This window comes from Brachycentrus maculatus, unplaced genomic scaffold (genome assembly GCF_059751285.1).
Source record: "Brachycentrus maculatus isolate JH-2025_06_01 unplaced genomic scaffold, ASM5975128v1 h1tg000550l, whole genome shotgun sequence".
Lineage (NCBI taxonomy): Eukaryota > Metazoa > Arthropoda > Insecta > Trichoptera > Brachycentridae > Brachycentrus > Brachycentrus maculatus.
In genome coordinates, this window is record NW_028281294.1 from 1 (window position 1) to 18,640 (window position 18,640).

An 18,640-nucleotide genomic window follows, 5' to 3' on the forward strand; every position below is an offset into this window, starting at 1 on the left:
TCTCCTTATCATTCATCGTTCACTTTGTGATCATACCATACCACAAAGTTAACAATGCTTTAAATATACAAAATATAGGCATTATTTCACTAATCTAGATTTCAGTTACCCGATTTTAAAATCGTAAAGAAATTATTAGTAAAAATACTACCGGTAATTTTTCTATCTATATTTCCTGCTTATTAAAAAACCTTGTATGAAAAATCAACCGATGGTTTCGAATTATGCTTTTTATCTGTTATGTATGAGTATTTTTTCTTGGTAATGTTAGCAGTAGCAGTAAAATTGTCATGTTCCATTTTATAACTTAACACAATTAGTTATTTTTAAAACAATTACTTTTATAACAAAGTTTTATAACAATGTTAAGGGTAAATCATTTTTTGTTACATCCACAATTTCGGAAAAAATCTCGTTATGTTTTTAAATTGAAAGCCCACGCCAAATTATTTGTCAGAAACTGACATTTGGGAAGGACCGAAATATTATAAGACGAACAAATAACCCAACAAAGTGATTCAAACCTCAGAAAATAACATACAATAAAGTTGAGATAAGTTAGAACAAAAAGGGCTACGAAAGAGTTTACGAGAGGCAAAATTGGAGAAAAGTTTTAACCCAACGCAAATAAACGGAATAAATTTTTACCTAAGTGTAGTTTTGAGCATTACTATCAATTTACATAATCTGAGGAGAAAGAAAGAGGGAAAGCAAACAAATTGGAACTTTAAAGAATAAACCAGCCGAATATCTGTTCCAGTTATCGCCGCAAAAGCACCGCCGAGGTTCGGTGAAATTTTTGGAATAAGTGGAGACCCCTTTGAGCTCTTTAAATCTTCCTTATCTAGGTTTTTGAAGCCGTTTTTAACAATCCCGCGTCTTTTATTTATGCTTTATTTGGATTAGACTTGTTTTCGGCGCGGATTGGATTAGAATTGAGAGATTCAAAGGATAACAGAATGGAGGAATACAAAGAAATAAATAATGACATTTCGAGAAAGATACGAGATAGCAAATTTCCATGAATTGCTCGGTATTTTTTCAGATTTTTGGAAGAATATTATTTTAGCAGATAATATGTTTACACGTATTATGTAGGTACAGAGATTTCACATTTAAAATTAAGGTTTCGAATAAACAATACCATATGACTCAAATATGTGGGTACTATGCTATGCGATTTTCAAATGTAATGGAACCTATCCCTTATTTTTGTATTTAGTTCAAGTCTTTTTTTATGCGAATTCGCTAAAAAAATCTCAAATTTAAACTAGTGCAGATTACAACCGTACAAGTGTGATTGTGACACTGGCACAAAGATAAGCTCAAATCTTACATCGTATTCAAGAGATACTTTATTGGAAAAACAAAAGAAGCACTTGTAATTTGGATTGAAGATGTACCGATCTCAAAAACGATTTCCCATATGTGGATATTTAATTAACGGAAGGAACGCATCTATCGCATAAAAAGAGACCCAAATGTATTTTTTTTTAAAAGTGGAGAAGCATGAGATTCATAAATAAAAATAATTCAAGGAGACTTCATAATTACCTGGTATCTGGAGTGAAGATCCCAGAATTGAGTACAGCCTTGCACTCGAAGTGTTCCTTTCTCAAGGCAAATGCAGACAGATTTCCCTCCGCTGAAAAAGAAAAAGAAAAGTTAAAAAAATATAATTTGAAATATTTTTTTTATACATAAATGTAAAATCGATAAAGACACATAAATTGCGAATGAAGTCAGTGTTATAAACATTAAAAATACATTTGTATCATTAGGAAAATGTCACAAAAATTCGATCTCTCAGGCTAATGTGCGGCAAAAACATGTATGATAAATGCTCGAATGGTGATATAAGAAAATAATTCAAGGCTGGTATGAGCATTATCGATAAAAAATATGAAAGGTGTGCTGAGATGGTTTGGGCGTGTAAACCGGATGAATGAATAAAGAACAATAAAACACAATTTATGAGCCGAATGAAGTTGGTAATAGAACCAGAGGAAGATCAAGGAAAACTTGGCATGATTAAGTATTTCAAATACTTGGTAAATAGTGGTCAGGTCAAGTTGGAATAATCAGCGGGTGCGTATGAGGAGATGCATGAATGTGGAAAAGGCGCAGATTGTTTGCTAAAACAAATTGGTGTGGCGTTCTATTCTTTCTGACTAGCCCTGTGGGGAAGCGGCTTGATAGTAAGTAAATTAGTTATTCAGAAAAAAAACATCATAAAGATGATGCAAAACCCATTAGTGAAGTCAGTCAATACCGATTTTTAGAGATTTTTGATAATGGTATAGTTAAAACAGCAACCGATAAATCAATATATATTTCATATACAAGCAACGGAGTGCAGAGCGTGAGGAATGTGTTAATATTTATGGTGAATATGAAAGGCATTGTGATAAAGTAAACACAACAATCTTTCATGGATCGTCAACAAACAAATGCAAGGATTCCCTTTGGTGTTCGGCCGATATGATCCGATAAATTTTATATTTATAAAAGCGGCCGAGTCAAAGAGAACTCAAGCGGAATTCTCGATAATCCACGCGTGTTATTCAAAACGATTTTTTTGAATTTATTTTTAAAGAATTCTGTATTTAGACCATACATTAACTTAAAGTACATATTTACAACATTTTGAGTGCGTCCAACTTGTATTGGATTTTTTTTTAATTACCTAACGTCCAAGTGACTCTAAAATCTAGCTACGCTTATCATGACCCTACTCAGGCTTCAACTTTTTAAGTTTCATAGCCTATGCCTACTCGTGAGTGGATTTACTGTTTATGTTTAAAGTTACTATAATTCATGTAATTCATAAGTGAAAATTCTAGGCAAAAACACTCGCGACTTGTCTTGGAACATTTATATGTATATATTGATTCAAATTCGAAACGAAGTGGTTAAATTCACTAAAATTTCACCAAAGATATCTATTGTGAGATGAAAGAAGCTTTTTATTGTGCAGAAACTTTTTAATTTGTATGTGAGGTCCGAATCCTGGATTATAATCGCATATATAAGAAACGCTAGAAAATATTTTTTATTTTAGCTAATAATTTGACCAGTAAATTTATTAACAATATTTTGAGTGTGTCCAAATACTTGTTCACAAATCTGGATTATCTCCAATTAGGAGTATTTTTTTAAAATAACTCCTAATTGAAGATAATACAGACTTGCGAAAAAGTATTTGGACACACAAAAATGTTGTAAATAAATTAACTGGTCAAATTATAAACTAAAATAATAAAAAAATTCTAGCGTGTCTCATGTATGTGATTATAATCCAGGATTGGGACCTCACATACAAATGAAAGAGTTTCTGCTCAATAAAAAGTTTCTTTCATCTCACCATAGATGTCTTTAGGGAAATTCTAGTGAATTCAAGCACTTCAATTCGAATTTTAACAATATACATATAGTTCCAAGAAATTAAGTAGTGTCGTTTTCAATCATGGGTAGAATTGGTGAATGTAACACGTGTGTAAAGTGATCACTTAACCATATTCTTATATTCCATATCTTCATATATATCGAGATGTCAAAATGTAGGGATAATTTCTTACTGCGAATGACATTTTGTCTACTTTTCCACAAAAAAAGCATTAATGCATTGGTAAATAATATATAATTTGTATTATGTAATATGTAAATAATTTGTATTACATACTTGAATTCTTTATGAAGTATGTTCTTGGTCCTATATCACTCTTAGGCCGTATGCGATTTTTTTTAGTTACAAAATCGAGTAAGAACATCTTCAAGCATTCACAATTAAGTTAAAATGAAACAATAATGTATTAGACACTGTAAATTATATTTTTTTAATGGGAATTTCAACATAATTAATGAGAAATTTGTAGTGAAATTGATTAAGTACTATTCACTTTAAACTATAACATACACTCAGAATAAACGGTTTATATAGGTACAGAGATCACGATCAACTACTTCATATTTTATTGTTGGTTTTACTGTCTCTAAATATTTACCATTTTATGCATGAAATAATTACTGACGATAAGATATCAACAAGTTCAAGATAATCGTCAAATACGTAGATAACAAAAATATTATTGATAAACTATACTTTTTATCAATTGAAAAGTAAACTGCAAGAAATGATTGTATTAATCTAACGAATACATATGAATTCAACACGTTTTAAACTACATATGTAGGTACCAAAAAAAGAAAAATAAATTAGCATAAATATGTGTTTATTTTCATTTGGCAGTACACAACGGCGTCCTGGTTCCAACACCCTAACGTATGGACGTGAAGCATGGAGTTGGCAAAAGAAGGAAATAAAAGTAGACTGAATTGAAGAAATACCCTATTAGAACAATCTTAATACTTCAGTATTATGGAGAGTGTTCTAGGGGACCCTGTAAATAACTAAATTTACATTAAAAGTAATGGCATCAAAGGAAGGGATTTCTAGGATTTCAATCAAAATTCTATCGTCCTTTTAATAAACAGAGATCAATGAGAGGATATACTATTGAAATGCTTAAGATTTAGGGAAAGCATAGGATAATATTAAAATTTCTGGAACGACTTCAGTTTGTTTTCATTATCAAATAAATGCATACATAAATCACGCCTGAAAACATGGTTTTTAAATTGTTATGCATATGAAATTGAAAATCATGTTTTTAAACGTATTTCAGTATGTAAAATAATCCGGTTATTGTCACAGACACAAATAAAAGGGTTTCTGCAAAATGAAAGCTTTCTTATACCAATCATAGATGATATGGGTCAACATAAAGCGAGATGAGATTTATGATATATTTATGAGTTCTAATATTTTTAAAAGTGTTGTCAATCATGGGATGATATAATGGTGAATATTACACGTGTTTATAGTGATTCTTCTTCTTCCATATTGAGATATGAAAATGTAGATTTTTTGCTGCGAATAATACCATACTTCGTTTCATTTCGATAAAGAAGTATTACAATATAAAAGCATTGGTTCGTTAATATGCTAATGTATTTTGGTCAGAAAAGGCAGTCCACGTGTGGCTTTTTACATGGATGTTTTGTATACACAAAATTCTAAGGTTTGTACCCACATTAATACCGATAAAAGGAAGTGAAGATGAGGGTAAGGTAGGGTGTCCAGAAAGGAAAGGTTTCGGAAATAAAACTATTCGTCTTGTCACGATTTGAAAATGTTAAATGTCATGGAGTCCGAACGGTGATTCATCTAAACTTGGTGATGCAAGTCTACCATGAAAATGAATGTGGGGTATGATTTAACATAAAAATATAAGCATTTCCAGAGAAAAGAAGCAAAAAAAACGTTTAATACGTATTCCTATCTTACATCATTTTGAGTGCGTCCAAATACTTGTCCACAAATCTGAATTATCTCCAATTCTAGGAGTTATTTTTCATATTTATTGTAACTGCAGACAGTTGGTAGAATTCCATATTGAATTGTTGGGTAATATATCCAAAATTAAACAAGGCTTATTGGATTGAATTCTACATTTATTTATGTATTTGTGAAACCGTGACGCGTTTCGTCTTATTAAGACATTATCAAACACTAGTGCCTTAATAAGACGAAACGCGCCACGTATTCACAAATACATAAATAAATGTAGAATTCAATCCAATAAGCCTTGTTTAATTTTGGATATATTTCCCAACAGTTATTTTTTCATGTGATTTTTTTGACATCTCAACAAAGATGAAGAAGAATATTCTACTTCATAATAGAAATTATTTTACATAATAGAAATAAAAATAATAATAAACCCATAATTAACATGTTAATATGACAATTACTAAAGCCTCTCCCCTATTGTCTATATTCCCACGGATAAAAAATGAAATTTAGAAACAGCTCCTACCCTCTCTTGATCCTTCAACATCCCAGGGTCAAAACTCAAAAATTTAAACTTAAAATCACTTTCGGTGTTTGGCGAAATGCATTGAAACACGTGTCACAAAGGATTTTAAGATGTAGTGGTATTTATCAAGTGAAATTTGAAATGATTGTTCATTTTATTTTGTTAACTACACATTTTTGAGTGAGCTTTTTACCAATTAAAATTCTGAGAGGTAATTTTTTTCAACATACACTAAATTAGGTTGTCCGTTTTTCTCGTTTAGTTTAATTTGTGTGAAATTCCGATAAATTTTGTGCCTACATAGTTCAATACACAAAAATGTGTAGCTCATTGTTATTATACTCGTATGTATTGACCTGTGTTTGAAAGGGCTGGGCAACATTTCGGATCATCCTTCACACGCATAAAAATTCAAAATGTACTGCGTAGTGAACGTACATTATATTTTATTTAAAGACTAGTTGTACCCAGCCACGCATTTCTGTGACACAGTCAAGTTAGATGGAAAAGATAGAAAAGCGAAAGCACACCTTTATGATACGTTTGATTTCATAATGCTTGTGTTAAGTCTGCAATGAGCAATATTTAGAAATGCGTGCATTGGTTCGTTCAACCGATGGCACTACCATTTCAGTAAAAAAAATAATATACATTTCACATATCACAAGTCTGTCTTAGGGGATTTTAGATTTTGAACAAACGAATGTATTTATATATTATATTTTTATTTTTATACACGTACATTAAAACAATTTTTATTTAATTTTTCATTAGGTACCATTATCATCATATTATTATTCAAATCTTTATAAGCGCCATAGCGCTGAGAATATGTGCCAAGTATTTTACGAAAATGGCGCTATATATGTAGATTATCCAAATTATTACTATAATCATTATAATACATACAAATATTTTTATAGCATTGAACTTACGTACGAACATTTGATACATAATATTTTTGTAATCACTGAACTTTGTTATTTTGGTACTTTGTGATTTTTTCTGAATCGTGTTGGTTCGTCACCAGATGTGGTCGACCCCTGCGCAAGCAGCGTGTAGTCAGTGAGCCCGTATTGACGGAGCTAATCGAATGGATTCAAAGAATCCTTCAAGTTGAAAGAGACATCCCGTCTTTGTGTTTCCGTCGGGTATCGTGGATCGGCCTTATTACTACCGAACGTGACCAATTACACGAGGATGGATGCTGCGAGCTGCGATATCCTCGGCTGAATGCGGTCATGTTTCATCTCCTAGAGGTCACTGGCTGTATGGAGTATAGAAAATGGATAATGAAACTGCCTCCGCTTGTGGTGAGGAGAATTTTCCACATTTTCTGCAAAGTGATATATCTATAATAAAAACGATATATTATGTAAAGAAAGTGGATAGTAATACTGCCTCCGCGTGAAGAGATATTTCCATATTTTTTTATAAGTTATATACAATACAAACCAACGAGACGAATTAGGAAATTATAATACAGTTATTAAATTGCCAAAAAAATATAGTGGAACCCCGGAAATCTAAACAAGATTTTATTTAATTTAAAAGCAAAGACTGAAAAACACATTCATTATTATTATATGTAACCTATTTTTTTTCAAAATTATTGAAAAGTTAATGAAGTATACAGTACTGTACCTACCTATATTGCTACTCAATTATTGGAAGAAAAATGTTAACCTTTTATACTTCAATAACTGACTTTTTTAATAATTATGTAGATTGCTCAGAGCTTTTATCACTCATCAATTTTAGAGTCCCGGGAACACAGACCAGAAACAAAACTTTATTTAAAATCCCTAAAATTCACACCAAGTCCTACCAAAATTCATTTTTAAATCGAGCCTGCGATATGTGCAGTGAAATGCTTAATGAAATAGACATCAATAGTGTTTCTTTTAATACGTTTCAGAGAAATATTCTCGATGTTTATTTGACTATTTGATATTAAGAATATTTATATTATTTGATAAAAACATTTATTGTAAGTTTATTATAAAGTTATACTTTAATGTACAGTTAGTTATACAGTTTATTTTTAAATTACTTAAGTGAAAACCTGTAACTGGAATTAAATTATTTTTTAAATTTTATTTTATAATGTTATTTTTGTAAATATTCTGTTGGTTTTCAAATAACATAAATAAATAAATGAAAAGGGTAATATAATTGACGACAAAATCTCGAAGCTTTAGATGCAAGTTCAAGAAGTGCCGTGGTGAATTTGTAAGCCCGCTACAAGTCATTACCGGAGGATAGTAATTTATTTTAGTAGTCTGCTGTGAGCAACAAGGCCAGACCGAGTTGACAGTGACATCCATACAACAAGACGAGTGGAGATCACTGGTCGGCTACAGCAGTCAGTAGGCCACAGAAATAGATTCACTACCAAGTGCAGGACTCCAGAATGGGAGGGATTGGATTTGATAGGAGCAGATAAGAAATAAGAGTTAATCTATACTTTTAGAGATGATCTTTGATATCCATTAAGTAAAAGCAAAATTATACGCGACGCAATTCATTTATTGGGAGATTTTTCTGAAAAACTATTTGTTCCTAGAAATATGCGTATAGCGCCCCTGCGATAATATTTTCAAAAAAAGGAGTTTTTTATAATAAATTTTCTAAAATTCTTATTATTATATTAAAACATTATTACTTATAGTTTTAGCATTAACATTATGGAAAAACATGATGATTTAAACATAAAAATAAAACATTCGCATTATACCACTATTTGGGTTTATTTATGTAAACATGACTAGTTTTGAGAAATACAGATATTATCTAGTCAGTTTGTATTTTCACCTGTTAATGAGAACATCTGCAGTTTTCGAAACTAGTCTTGTTTACTATAATAAACTCAAAAAGTGGCCTTACACAAGTGTTTTATTTTTATTTATAAATCATCATATTATTTCACAAAGTTAATACCAAATCAATAAATAATATTTTTTTACCTGCTGACGTTCTCATGAACGTCTAAAGTTCTCGATGTAAACTAGTTCTGTTTACATAAATAAACTTTTAAAAAATGTGGCATTACGAATGTGTTTTATTTTAATATTTTAAGTTCATTTTCAGTTGAAATCCGGTTCTGAGTTGAGTAGAAAAAAAAAACAAAAAAAAGTTGAAAGATGCCGCTTTCAGGCGTTAGAAGTTAATATTGCCACTTCTGTGAAGTACTTACATTTTATTAGTAAACCATTTGCGCCACTTATAGTTAGAGGATACATCATCTTACCGCATTTTACGTCATTCGGACATGGACGCACGGACATCACAGCTTTTGCGTCGAGGAAGTAACAGGGAGCAAGAAACATCGCAAAATATGACAAAAGGCCAAAAAAACACTTGCATTTTGCGGAAATTCATAGCCCAGCTCGTATGTGTTCAATGGCGCAAATCTCAGACATATAAATCTAGACGAGACTTTGGAAGCGGTCCAAGATCGTTAGGCTATGCAAGGGAGGAGAACTCGGTATGCCGCATGCTAAATACTCCGGATAGCTTGCCATATCCACACGTGCGTAATTACTGCGCCTGGAGGCATGAAAGGACTATTGGCTAGACCAGGGTGGATTATAACCATACTAAATGTTAATTCAATTAAATATAGTACGATTCTGAGCTGATAATCAAAGATGACCGACGTCATTAGATATATTTAAATCCACAACATTTTGAGTGTGTCCAAATACTTGTTCACAAAATCTGGATTATCTCCAATTACAGCAGTAATCTTCATATTTTTTTTGACAAAATCTGGTCAAATTATAAGCATAAATATTAAAAATGAAAATGGTATTTCCTGGTGTTTCTCGTGTGTGTGATTGTAATCCAGGATTCGACCTTACATACTAATATAATAGTTTCTGCTCAGTAAAAATCTTCTTTACATCTCACCAATAGATGTCTCTAGTTAAGTTCTAGTGATTCAAGAACAAGGTTTCTAAATTGGTCCATATATATAGAACTTCCAAGAATTTGAGTAGTGTGGTTGTCAATAATGGGTAGAATTGGTGAATGTTACACGTGTGTAAAGTAATCACTTAAACCAGCCTATGACGGAAGTAAACTTAAAGTTATCTACACTACGAAGTTAAAACCTTAATTTTTGTACGAAATCGCAGCCATAGGACACTTATAATATATGATGAAGACTTAAGTACTCTTCTTAAGACATTGTAACTATCATTATCTATTGATTGTTTTGACATTTCTTTAAAAATGTACAACTCTACTGGCCTATTTATTTCGCACTTTAATTTCTATAATATTAAAAAATTTTGCTTATAAAAGTGCTTATATCGTTCAAGGTTTCGAAGTGAAATACTAGATTTTCATAGTTTTGCTAATTGTATTGAGTATTGAAAATATGAACAGCAGAAAGAGACCTGACTTACAAGTTCGAGGCCAGAATCTATACGATCGATTCTACTGATTTGATTATAGTATTAGTACCTACGTTGTAAAACGCCAAAAATAGGTATGAAGATTTGCAACGTTATACTTATGGCGGTGGACTAATAAATTGCAGACGCTTCGTCCATACATTATATCAATCAAGATATAACTCCAGCAGATATAACAAAAGCAGTCCAGTAAACAAGAATGTGCCCGGAGCCAATCATGCTGCAGTAAGTAATACAAAAACAACCATCGGAACAAGAACGATATAAATCTAAATAAACCTTATACGTAATTCAACTGAAAATTAATAAACAAACATAATATAAATAAATGTTTGTATATTAATTTTCAGTTGTCACCATATTATTTATTTATTTGGCATTGACCTTGTGGAATAGCATGACAATTTATAAAATAGTAATAAAAAAACACATATTTAAGATCATTATTTGGGTTTATTAATGTAAACACGAGTAGATTTGGGAACTTCAGACGTTCTCATCAATGTTTGTATTTTCCTCTGTTAGTGCAAACATCTGTAGTGCTCGAAACTAGTCGTGTTGACATTAATAAACGAAAAAAGTTGTCACATACAGATGTTTTATTTTTTTATATTTAGAAAATACACTATGGACAAAAAGTTCATTTTATTTGAATTATATTTGAAAAATCTAGCTGCTTATTATTAATATTTTTTTTCTGACCATCTCAATTTTCTCTGCTTTCGTAGTGTAGTGGTTATCGCTTTTGGATATCGTGCTGGAGGTCCCGGGTTATTTCCAGAAGGGGTAAAAATGAAGATGAGTTTTTAAATATTACTCAGGACTGGTATCTAAAGCGCAAGACTGATCACCTTGAATTCATGTAATAAATCATCAATCAACATTACATCAATTAGATACAGTGCCCTATGCACCATTGGGTGCGGATAATGATCGGTATTAATGGCAATTTAAACACACCATTGTCTTCAATTGGTGTACTGATATATCTCCGAAGGGTCGCACACCGGATATTATTTTCCATTGATCTTATATCAAGAGAATCATGTGTTGGTTTTGCCCTTTCTGCAAACCAACAAGACTTCTTAAAAAATCAGGACTAAACGAGGTACTTCTGTAAGTCAAATATACCCTAAATATACAATATTGCCAGGGCGATATGTAATTTTTATTAAAGATATAAATCAGATATCGTGTAAGCAATAATTTCACCGTATAAGTCATCTAATATGATTATTTTTTCCTATTCATTGAATTATTATCTGTTATAAATTAGTCATTGAGAGATAATATCTTTCTACGGATTTCGCAGAAGCAATAGATAACGCATTTTGATAAAGCGGCGATGTATTTCGTAGGAAACACTAGTTAATTTATATTATTATTAAATATTGATAATGATGAAATTTCAAGGAAAAAATATGTACTTAATTATTTTTATTGTGATAATTTAATCAAATATATCATGGAGATACAGTTACAGCATTTTTATTGGTATAGTGGTAACAGTATTGTTATTAGCACCTTATGTTTTTTTCTAATCTTTGAGTAGCTTACAGTATGAAATCTTTTACATTAAACAATTTAGCAGATACTGGCGGCGTTTTAAAAAATGTAGTACAATTGTCATTTTTAAATATTAAGATAAATCAAGGAAATGAGAACAGTATTCGTAAGAAAATTCTAACCATTGAAAATTTATAATATTTTTAACTTTTATACAGTAACAACTAAGTAGTTTGTTAGTTAGTTATAATATATGTAAATTGGAAAAAATAGAATAAAAACATATTTTATCATAATAATTATCAAAACAATCTGAAATTATCATTCATTAGTGAAATTTGGAATGTATATTACACGATAGTATAATACAATATTGATGCCCCCTGTGAAACGAATATAGAGTGAATAAGACTGGAAAAATGAATATTGAGCCCCGTGGTAATCGAAGCTGGGCACTCCAGATCCATAGCCGAACACTAACAACTACACAATGAAGTCAGATAAAAATCATACGAAAATGAAAATATACTAAGCAGTCAATAATAAAATGCACAAAAATAGCGTGTGTGTGTAAAGCCAACAAAAATCACCACAAGCAGTATTTCATTAAGAAGAAACACACACAAAATATATATATATATATATATATATATATATATATATATATATATATATATATATATATATATATGTATATATATATAAATATAAATATATATATATATATATATATATATATATATATATATATATATATATATATATATATATTTATATATATATATATATATATATATATATATATATATATATATAAATATATATATATATATATATATATATATATATATATATATATATATATATATATATATATATATATATATATATATATATATATATATAAATAATTGTTGCCAATGACTAGAGAGACATGGGAGGGGTGCCAACGATACGGTGGTTTACCCTACATGTAGTAAGAATTTATGTATATATAATATGTTTGTACATGTACCCAGTCAATTAAGTCTGTATGAGATTCACGGATCAAATATTTCATTAAATATGTATCTAAGTACGATAATATTTAATTATGGCACATCTTCCGGTTCGTATAATTCTTGATATTTAGAGATGAAATATTTCATTATATTTGTTCTTTTAGATGTTTTGTTCAGTGTAGCATGTTCCTTACTACATATCATGTAATATTTTATATTGTACTCGTAGTTCTTGAAGATTGTGTAGTCTGTTTTCGTGCTCGTTATATGGATAAAGTTTAATGGTCTGTGGTCAAGATACGAGTCAAACAGACTATAAAAAACTATCTGAACCGCGTGCTATAAAATTTATAAACATAGTCAAAATAAATATTGAACTTATTGATCGTCTGAAGCGTCTACAGAAACTTAGAATTCGCCTCATTCACAATGAAAAATAATATAGCTATGTATCACCTTATAGTACTGGATTAAAATGACTTCGTTTCAATCTGCGTATATTCATATGAAGCTCTACAACACCAATGTACCTAAATATCTATATTTTTATTTTTTAATTTACATAAATTGTACACATTTATTTGAATAAAAACAATTATAAACATATATTTTTTTTGGAGAGAACCACCAAGCCACCTTGTGTGTATTGTCGGTGGAGTTCTTTTAACATACATTTTTATTGTTTTTATCCAATATTAACCTAATATATGAACACACAAAAAAGAGAGAGCAAAAAAATTGAAAATAAAAACTATTTTACAATTTTCATAGAATTAACTCTTGATCATTCATTTATATTACTGGGTATTTTTTTTATTGTGAAATATTGCAGATTTTTAACCGTTTTCAAATTTGTTTTTGTCGAATGGCCCCAGGACTTAATTCCATACCTTTCTGATCATGGTCTATCGCTTAGTTCTTCTCAAAAGAGAACACTTTCCATTCCTCGTCATAGCATATATTCCTTTCTTCCATACTTCAGAAATTCCTTTTCTGTCCAAGAAGTCAGATTATGCACCATCTCGGATAAGTTTAAAAAAGGGTCTGAAACATTACTATATCCTTGGAACCCTAACCTTAGTGTCCTAATTGGTCGCGCGAATTCCAAATAGGAAACTTATTCGAGATCTGTATGCTTAATCACGGATTCCTACGACTAAAATTCGCGAGAACTTGCAATGGTTACGTAATCGCGTTGTATTAGGACAATACCTTACTATGATGTTCAGTTTATATGATTTTTTTTTTAAATTATAATTTAAATACTTTTATGAGTTTATGATTATAATTTAAATTTTAATGAGTTTTATTTAAATATACGACTAGTTTCGAAATCTAACAGATGTTTTCATCTTCTGGTACAAATTAAAACTAACGAACATAAAACATCTGTAAGTTTTTGAAACTATTTATATATTTAAATAAAACTCATATTATTTTTTGACATCTCATCAGAGATATAGTTTTTGGACACTCATTAATGTGGTATATTCAAATGTTTAATGAAAAAAAAATCAACTTGTCATTCCACAAAGTTAATGCCGAATCAATAAATTCATATTATTTATTGATTTGGCGTTTAATTTGTAGAACTCCATTTTAATTTATGTATTAATTTTAAATCAAACACAGATTTTTTGAGTCTACTAGGTTGTATTTTATTAACAAAAACACACAAAAAATTATATTGTGACAATTGTTTCGCCTTGTTAGGGCATTATCAAACGAAACATTCGTTTGATAATGCCCTAACAAGGCGAAACAATTGTCGCAATATAAATTTTTATGTGTTTTTTTTTTAATAAAATACAACTTAGTAGATTCAAAAAATCTGTGTTTGATTTAAAATTAATACATAAATTCATATTATATCATCTTATAATCAATCGTCCGATTAAATTAATCTCGGCGGATGCTTTCTGCAATTGCATTTAATGATACGAGGAGTTTAATGTGCTGGATTCATCTGTCTCAAGATGAAGCAAGAAATGTGGTCCCTGAAGACAACATCCTGGATAAGAAGAATTTCCTTATAGAGAATCCTGTCGGGGAACAAGCGATCTCAACGGCTAATACGTGCTTCTATTTATCAGCACTTGAAACGCTTAAGTATTGTATCCTCATATATTTGATTAATAGGATATATGTTACGGTTGTCGGCTTGGGAATTAACAAGCAATAACAATGTTTAAATAAAAAATATTATAATTTAAATGTAACTTTGTTTTAAAATCACTATAAATATTTTATTATAACGTAATTATAATGTCTACCGGTTTCGAAGCTAACCGCTTATTTATTAAGACTGATTAATATTAAAACACTATCTACTTAAACAAAATTCAAAATATTCTGACGGTTAGGGAAAGAAGCTTGTTAAAAGTCCGTTATTAAGCTAGCTAAAAGTCCGTTATTAAATATGTTTCCAATCACTATTATCCATGATCCTTTTTGACTGTGACTGCCAATCAACACAAAAAAATAAAGCCACTTGAGATCTACCCAAGCTTCTTTCCCTAACCGGCAAAATATTTAGAATTTTGTTTAAGTAGATAGTGTTTTAGTATTAATCAGTCTTGATAAAGAAGCGGTTAGCTTTGAAACCGGTAGACATTATAATTAAGTTATAATGAAATATTTATAGTGATTTTAAAACAAAGTTACATTTCAATTATAAAATGGAAAATCACAAAGTTAGTGCTTCAAATATGAATTATAAAATAATATTAGGTGCACCTCCGTCAGCTGGTAGTACAAATATTGTAATGCATTTTCACCCCGAGGAGTTTATAAACTTTTAAAGATATTTTTTGATCCACCCATATTATAACCAAAACTTATAGAACTATGAAACTATAAAACCATTCTTTCATTTGATACATTGTATATGTAATATGGAAAATGTAAATATGGATGTAAATGTATACGTAAATACAAAAATATAGATGTGTATGTAATAATAACATACATACTATATTTTGACATCTCAACATAGATGAAGAATAATATAGAAGTCCAGGTATTTACAGAGCTTTTAACCTATCATAGGCTGGTTTAGTTAATCACTTCACACAAAATTCTACCCATGAGTAGGTACACCACACTACTAATTTATTTTTAACTCCTAGTAGAAGTGGCAGTAGTGGAGGAACACAGATTTATGAGTATTTGGACATTTTCAAATGTTGCGAATCTTATTCACTTAATCGTCACTTAGTATTTTATAATATCCGTAATTTCAAAGTTGTTATAATTTATAGAATGTGCAAACATCGACGCACTAAGGCCTGATCTCAATTCAGTCGATTTCAAAGGTTATTTCAATTAAATTAAATTAAATTCATTCAATAATAATTAATACATACTTTACAAACTAAAATTATAAAGTAAGCAAAATACTTGCTAAAGATATTGAAGACTCCCGATTCGGAATACCCCCTCAGACACATGGAAGATCAATATCCAGCGTGATATTGTTCAACATAGCGGTAGCTCTTCCTTCAGGCATCACCATCGGCAGGTTGGTCCTGTATATAGAATTGTGAAACAATCTATGCCGACGCTGTCTTAGGTAACTATCGGGAAAATACAGACCAATGTTCCGGATAATTTCAGGATTATCGATCATACCGCGCGACAATCGATAAAAATGCGTAATCAAATACAGATTCCTTGCAGTCTCGAGAGAGTTGTTCGGTTAGTTGACGAGTCAAGGAGTGTACTTAATTATTAGAGGTTTAATATTATTATTAAGCCCAAGTTGACCGTCATGTCCGGTGTTGGGCAGGCGTCAGATGTCCAGACACACGAGACTGTCTGGGAGAAGCAGGAAATTAATGTAACGATGGGGAATTTAAAAGAATTAATACAAGTATGAGGATGATAAGCCGGAATTATAAACCTTTTAATGCGGTAATAAAAAGAAGCACTTCCCGTTGTTAGATAGCTAGTTTAAAAATATATATTTAAATGAATTGCATGATTCAGTTGCGGGTTCAAAATTGAGCTGTTTAATTTATACATTAAAAGAAAAGGATTTTGAGAGATGAACATGATAAACAAAATACTTTCTTTACAAAAATATTGTAAATTTAAGTATAAAACCAGTCACTGAGATTTTATTCTACCGGCTTCGAGTCATATCCATCTCTTCGTCAGGCCAATTATTACACTATAATGCAAATAATACTACACGTCACGAGCATATCATTATTCACATCACCTTTTACCTTATCGATAAAACTAGCTCCGAGCCTTGCATTCTTTCAGTAGCTAACATCTATCACATATAATAATAAAAAAAAACAACAAAACCCTTATCCGCACCCCAATGATGCATAGGGCACTGCTTCATATAAACGCAGTGTTATCTTGATCGTTTACATATGAAGGAAGGGTGATCAGCCCTCCGCTTCAGGTACCAGTCCAGGGTAATATTAAATAAATATTTGAGTGAAAAAATCACTTATATTTATTTGACCCCCCCCTGGGAATCGAACCCGGGACCTCCAGAACGGTAGCCGAGCGTGCTGACCATTACACTACGGAGGCGGACAATAATGTATGTATCACATATAATGAATGTATATTCTTCTTCTGGCTCTTGCAATGGCGCATATGGCACTACATTGCATCGACATAATGTTATCTTCATCGTTAATTATTATACATGATGGCAAAGCGATAAGGTGATATAAAATAAGTACTGTTGTGAATAAACACTTGTATTCATTTTGACAGATTTGGGTATCAAACCCGGGACCTCCAGCACGGTAGCCAAATGCACTCACCACTACACTATGGAAATGGACATAAGTTTGTTTGTATATTACATAACTTAAGTATGTACTGATCGCAGCTAGTTACAACGATTTTAAATACAGAAGTTTTTCAGAAGAAAAAAACAACATGTACTTTTTTTGATCAACGGATAGTATTTTAGAAAAAAAAAGATCAAGAACATCGTTATAAAGAAGATATAAAATAACCTAATGTTATAAAAAGTGTATTTTTATCGTGATAGGTAGGTATATCTTCCGATTAAAAATCGGACGAGTGAATCTGACAGCGCAACCACCTAAAAGGCTTTGTCCATTGTCCTTCAAGTGTTACAGGATTGACAGGAGACAAATGGGTGGCATCGATAGATATTTTTTATTCGAGATGCTGCGAAGTACATCAGAGAACAGGTATTTTAAAACTATCCGGATAAGGAAAGCAGTTTATGATTGAAGCGATATTATGGGCCCAAAAACACGACTGTATTCAATCATTTTTAGAGCATCATTGTTTCACGCATGGAAAAATTCTAGGCGTCAGTTCTCACGTTTAAATAATGTTCGCAATATTGAATCTCTCATATACGTGGGGTCTTTTTTTGCGCGATTTTCAAGTTATGCGATGTGGATTCATTCATAGATCGCTACTTTATATACTTAAGTATATAGTAAAATATCAATAAAATAAACATCATTAAGATGCAAACGCTGTGGCATAGTTGGATAGACGCTCGACTGCGAAACTGGCCTCGCGGGTTCGATTCAAAATAAATTCAATAAATATTTATTTTTAATTAGTCTGGGTGTGTCATGTTTTTTTTAAATATATGCTCTCCTCATCCTTACTATCCTACCTGCAGACAAGCCTTAAATAAAGCCTTAAATAAGGAATTCCATTTGAAAAAGTTCAATCATTGAATAATATTATCAGAAGAAAAATTATCTACATACTTAAAACGAGGATAGATTTGTGGGTTATTATGTTTGCGAATGTAGCGAGGGAAGCGATTTAGCATGTTTTGGGTAATTGTGCTGAACATTTTCCACACAAAACA

At 30.8% G+C, this 18,640-nt stretch overlaps 1 protein-coding gene across 1 annotated transcript in view; it reads right to left on the reverse strand.

Moving 5' to 3' along the window:
• Nucleotides 1-1,554: 1,554 nt before the first annotated feature.
• LOC148301523 (actin-binding protein WASF2-like) overlaps nt 1,555-18,640 on the reverse strand; it is a gene marked incomplete at its 3' end in the record, with an annotated part of 223,347 nt that continues 206,261 nt past the window's right edge. Inside the window, exon 2 of the mRNA XM_088273122.1 lies at nt 1,555-1,645. Within this exon, the coding sequence (XP_088129248.1) occupies nt 1,555-1,645 (91 nt within the window). The remainder of the gene's footprint in view (nt 1,646-18,640) is intronic.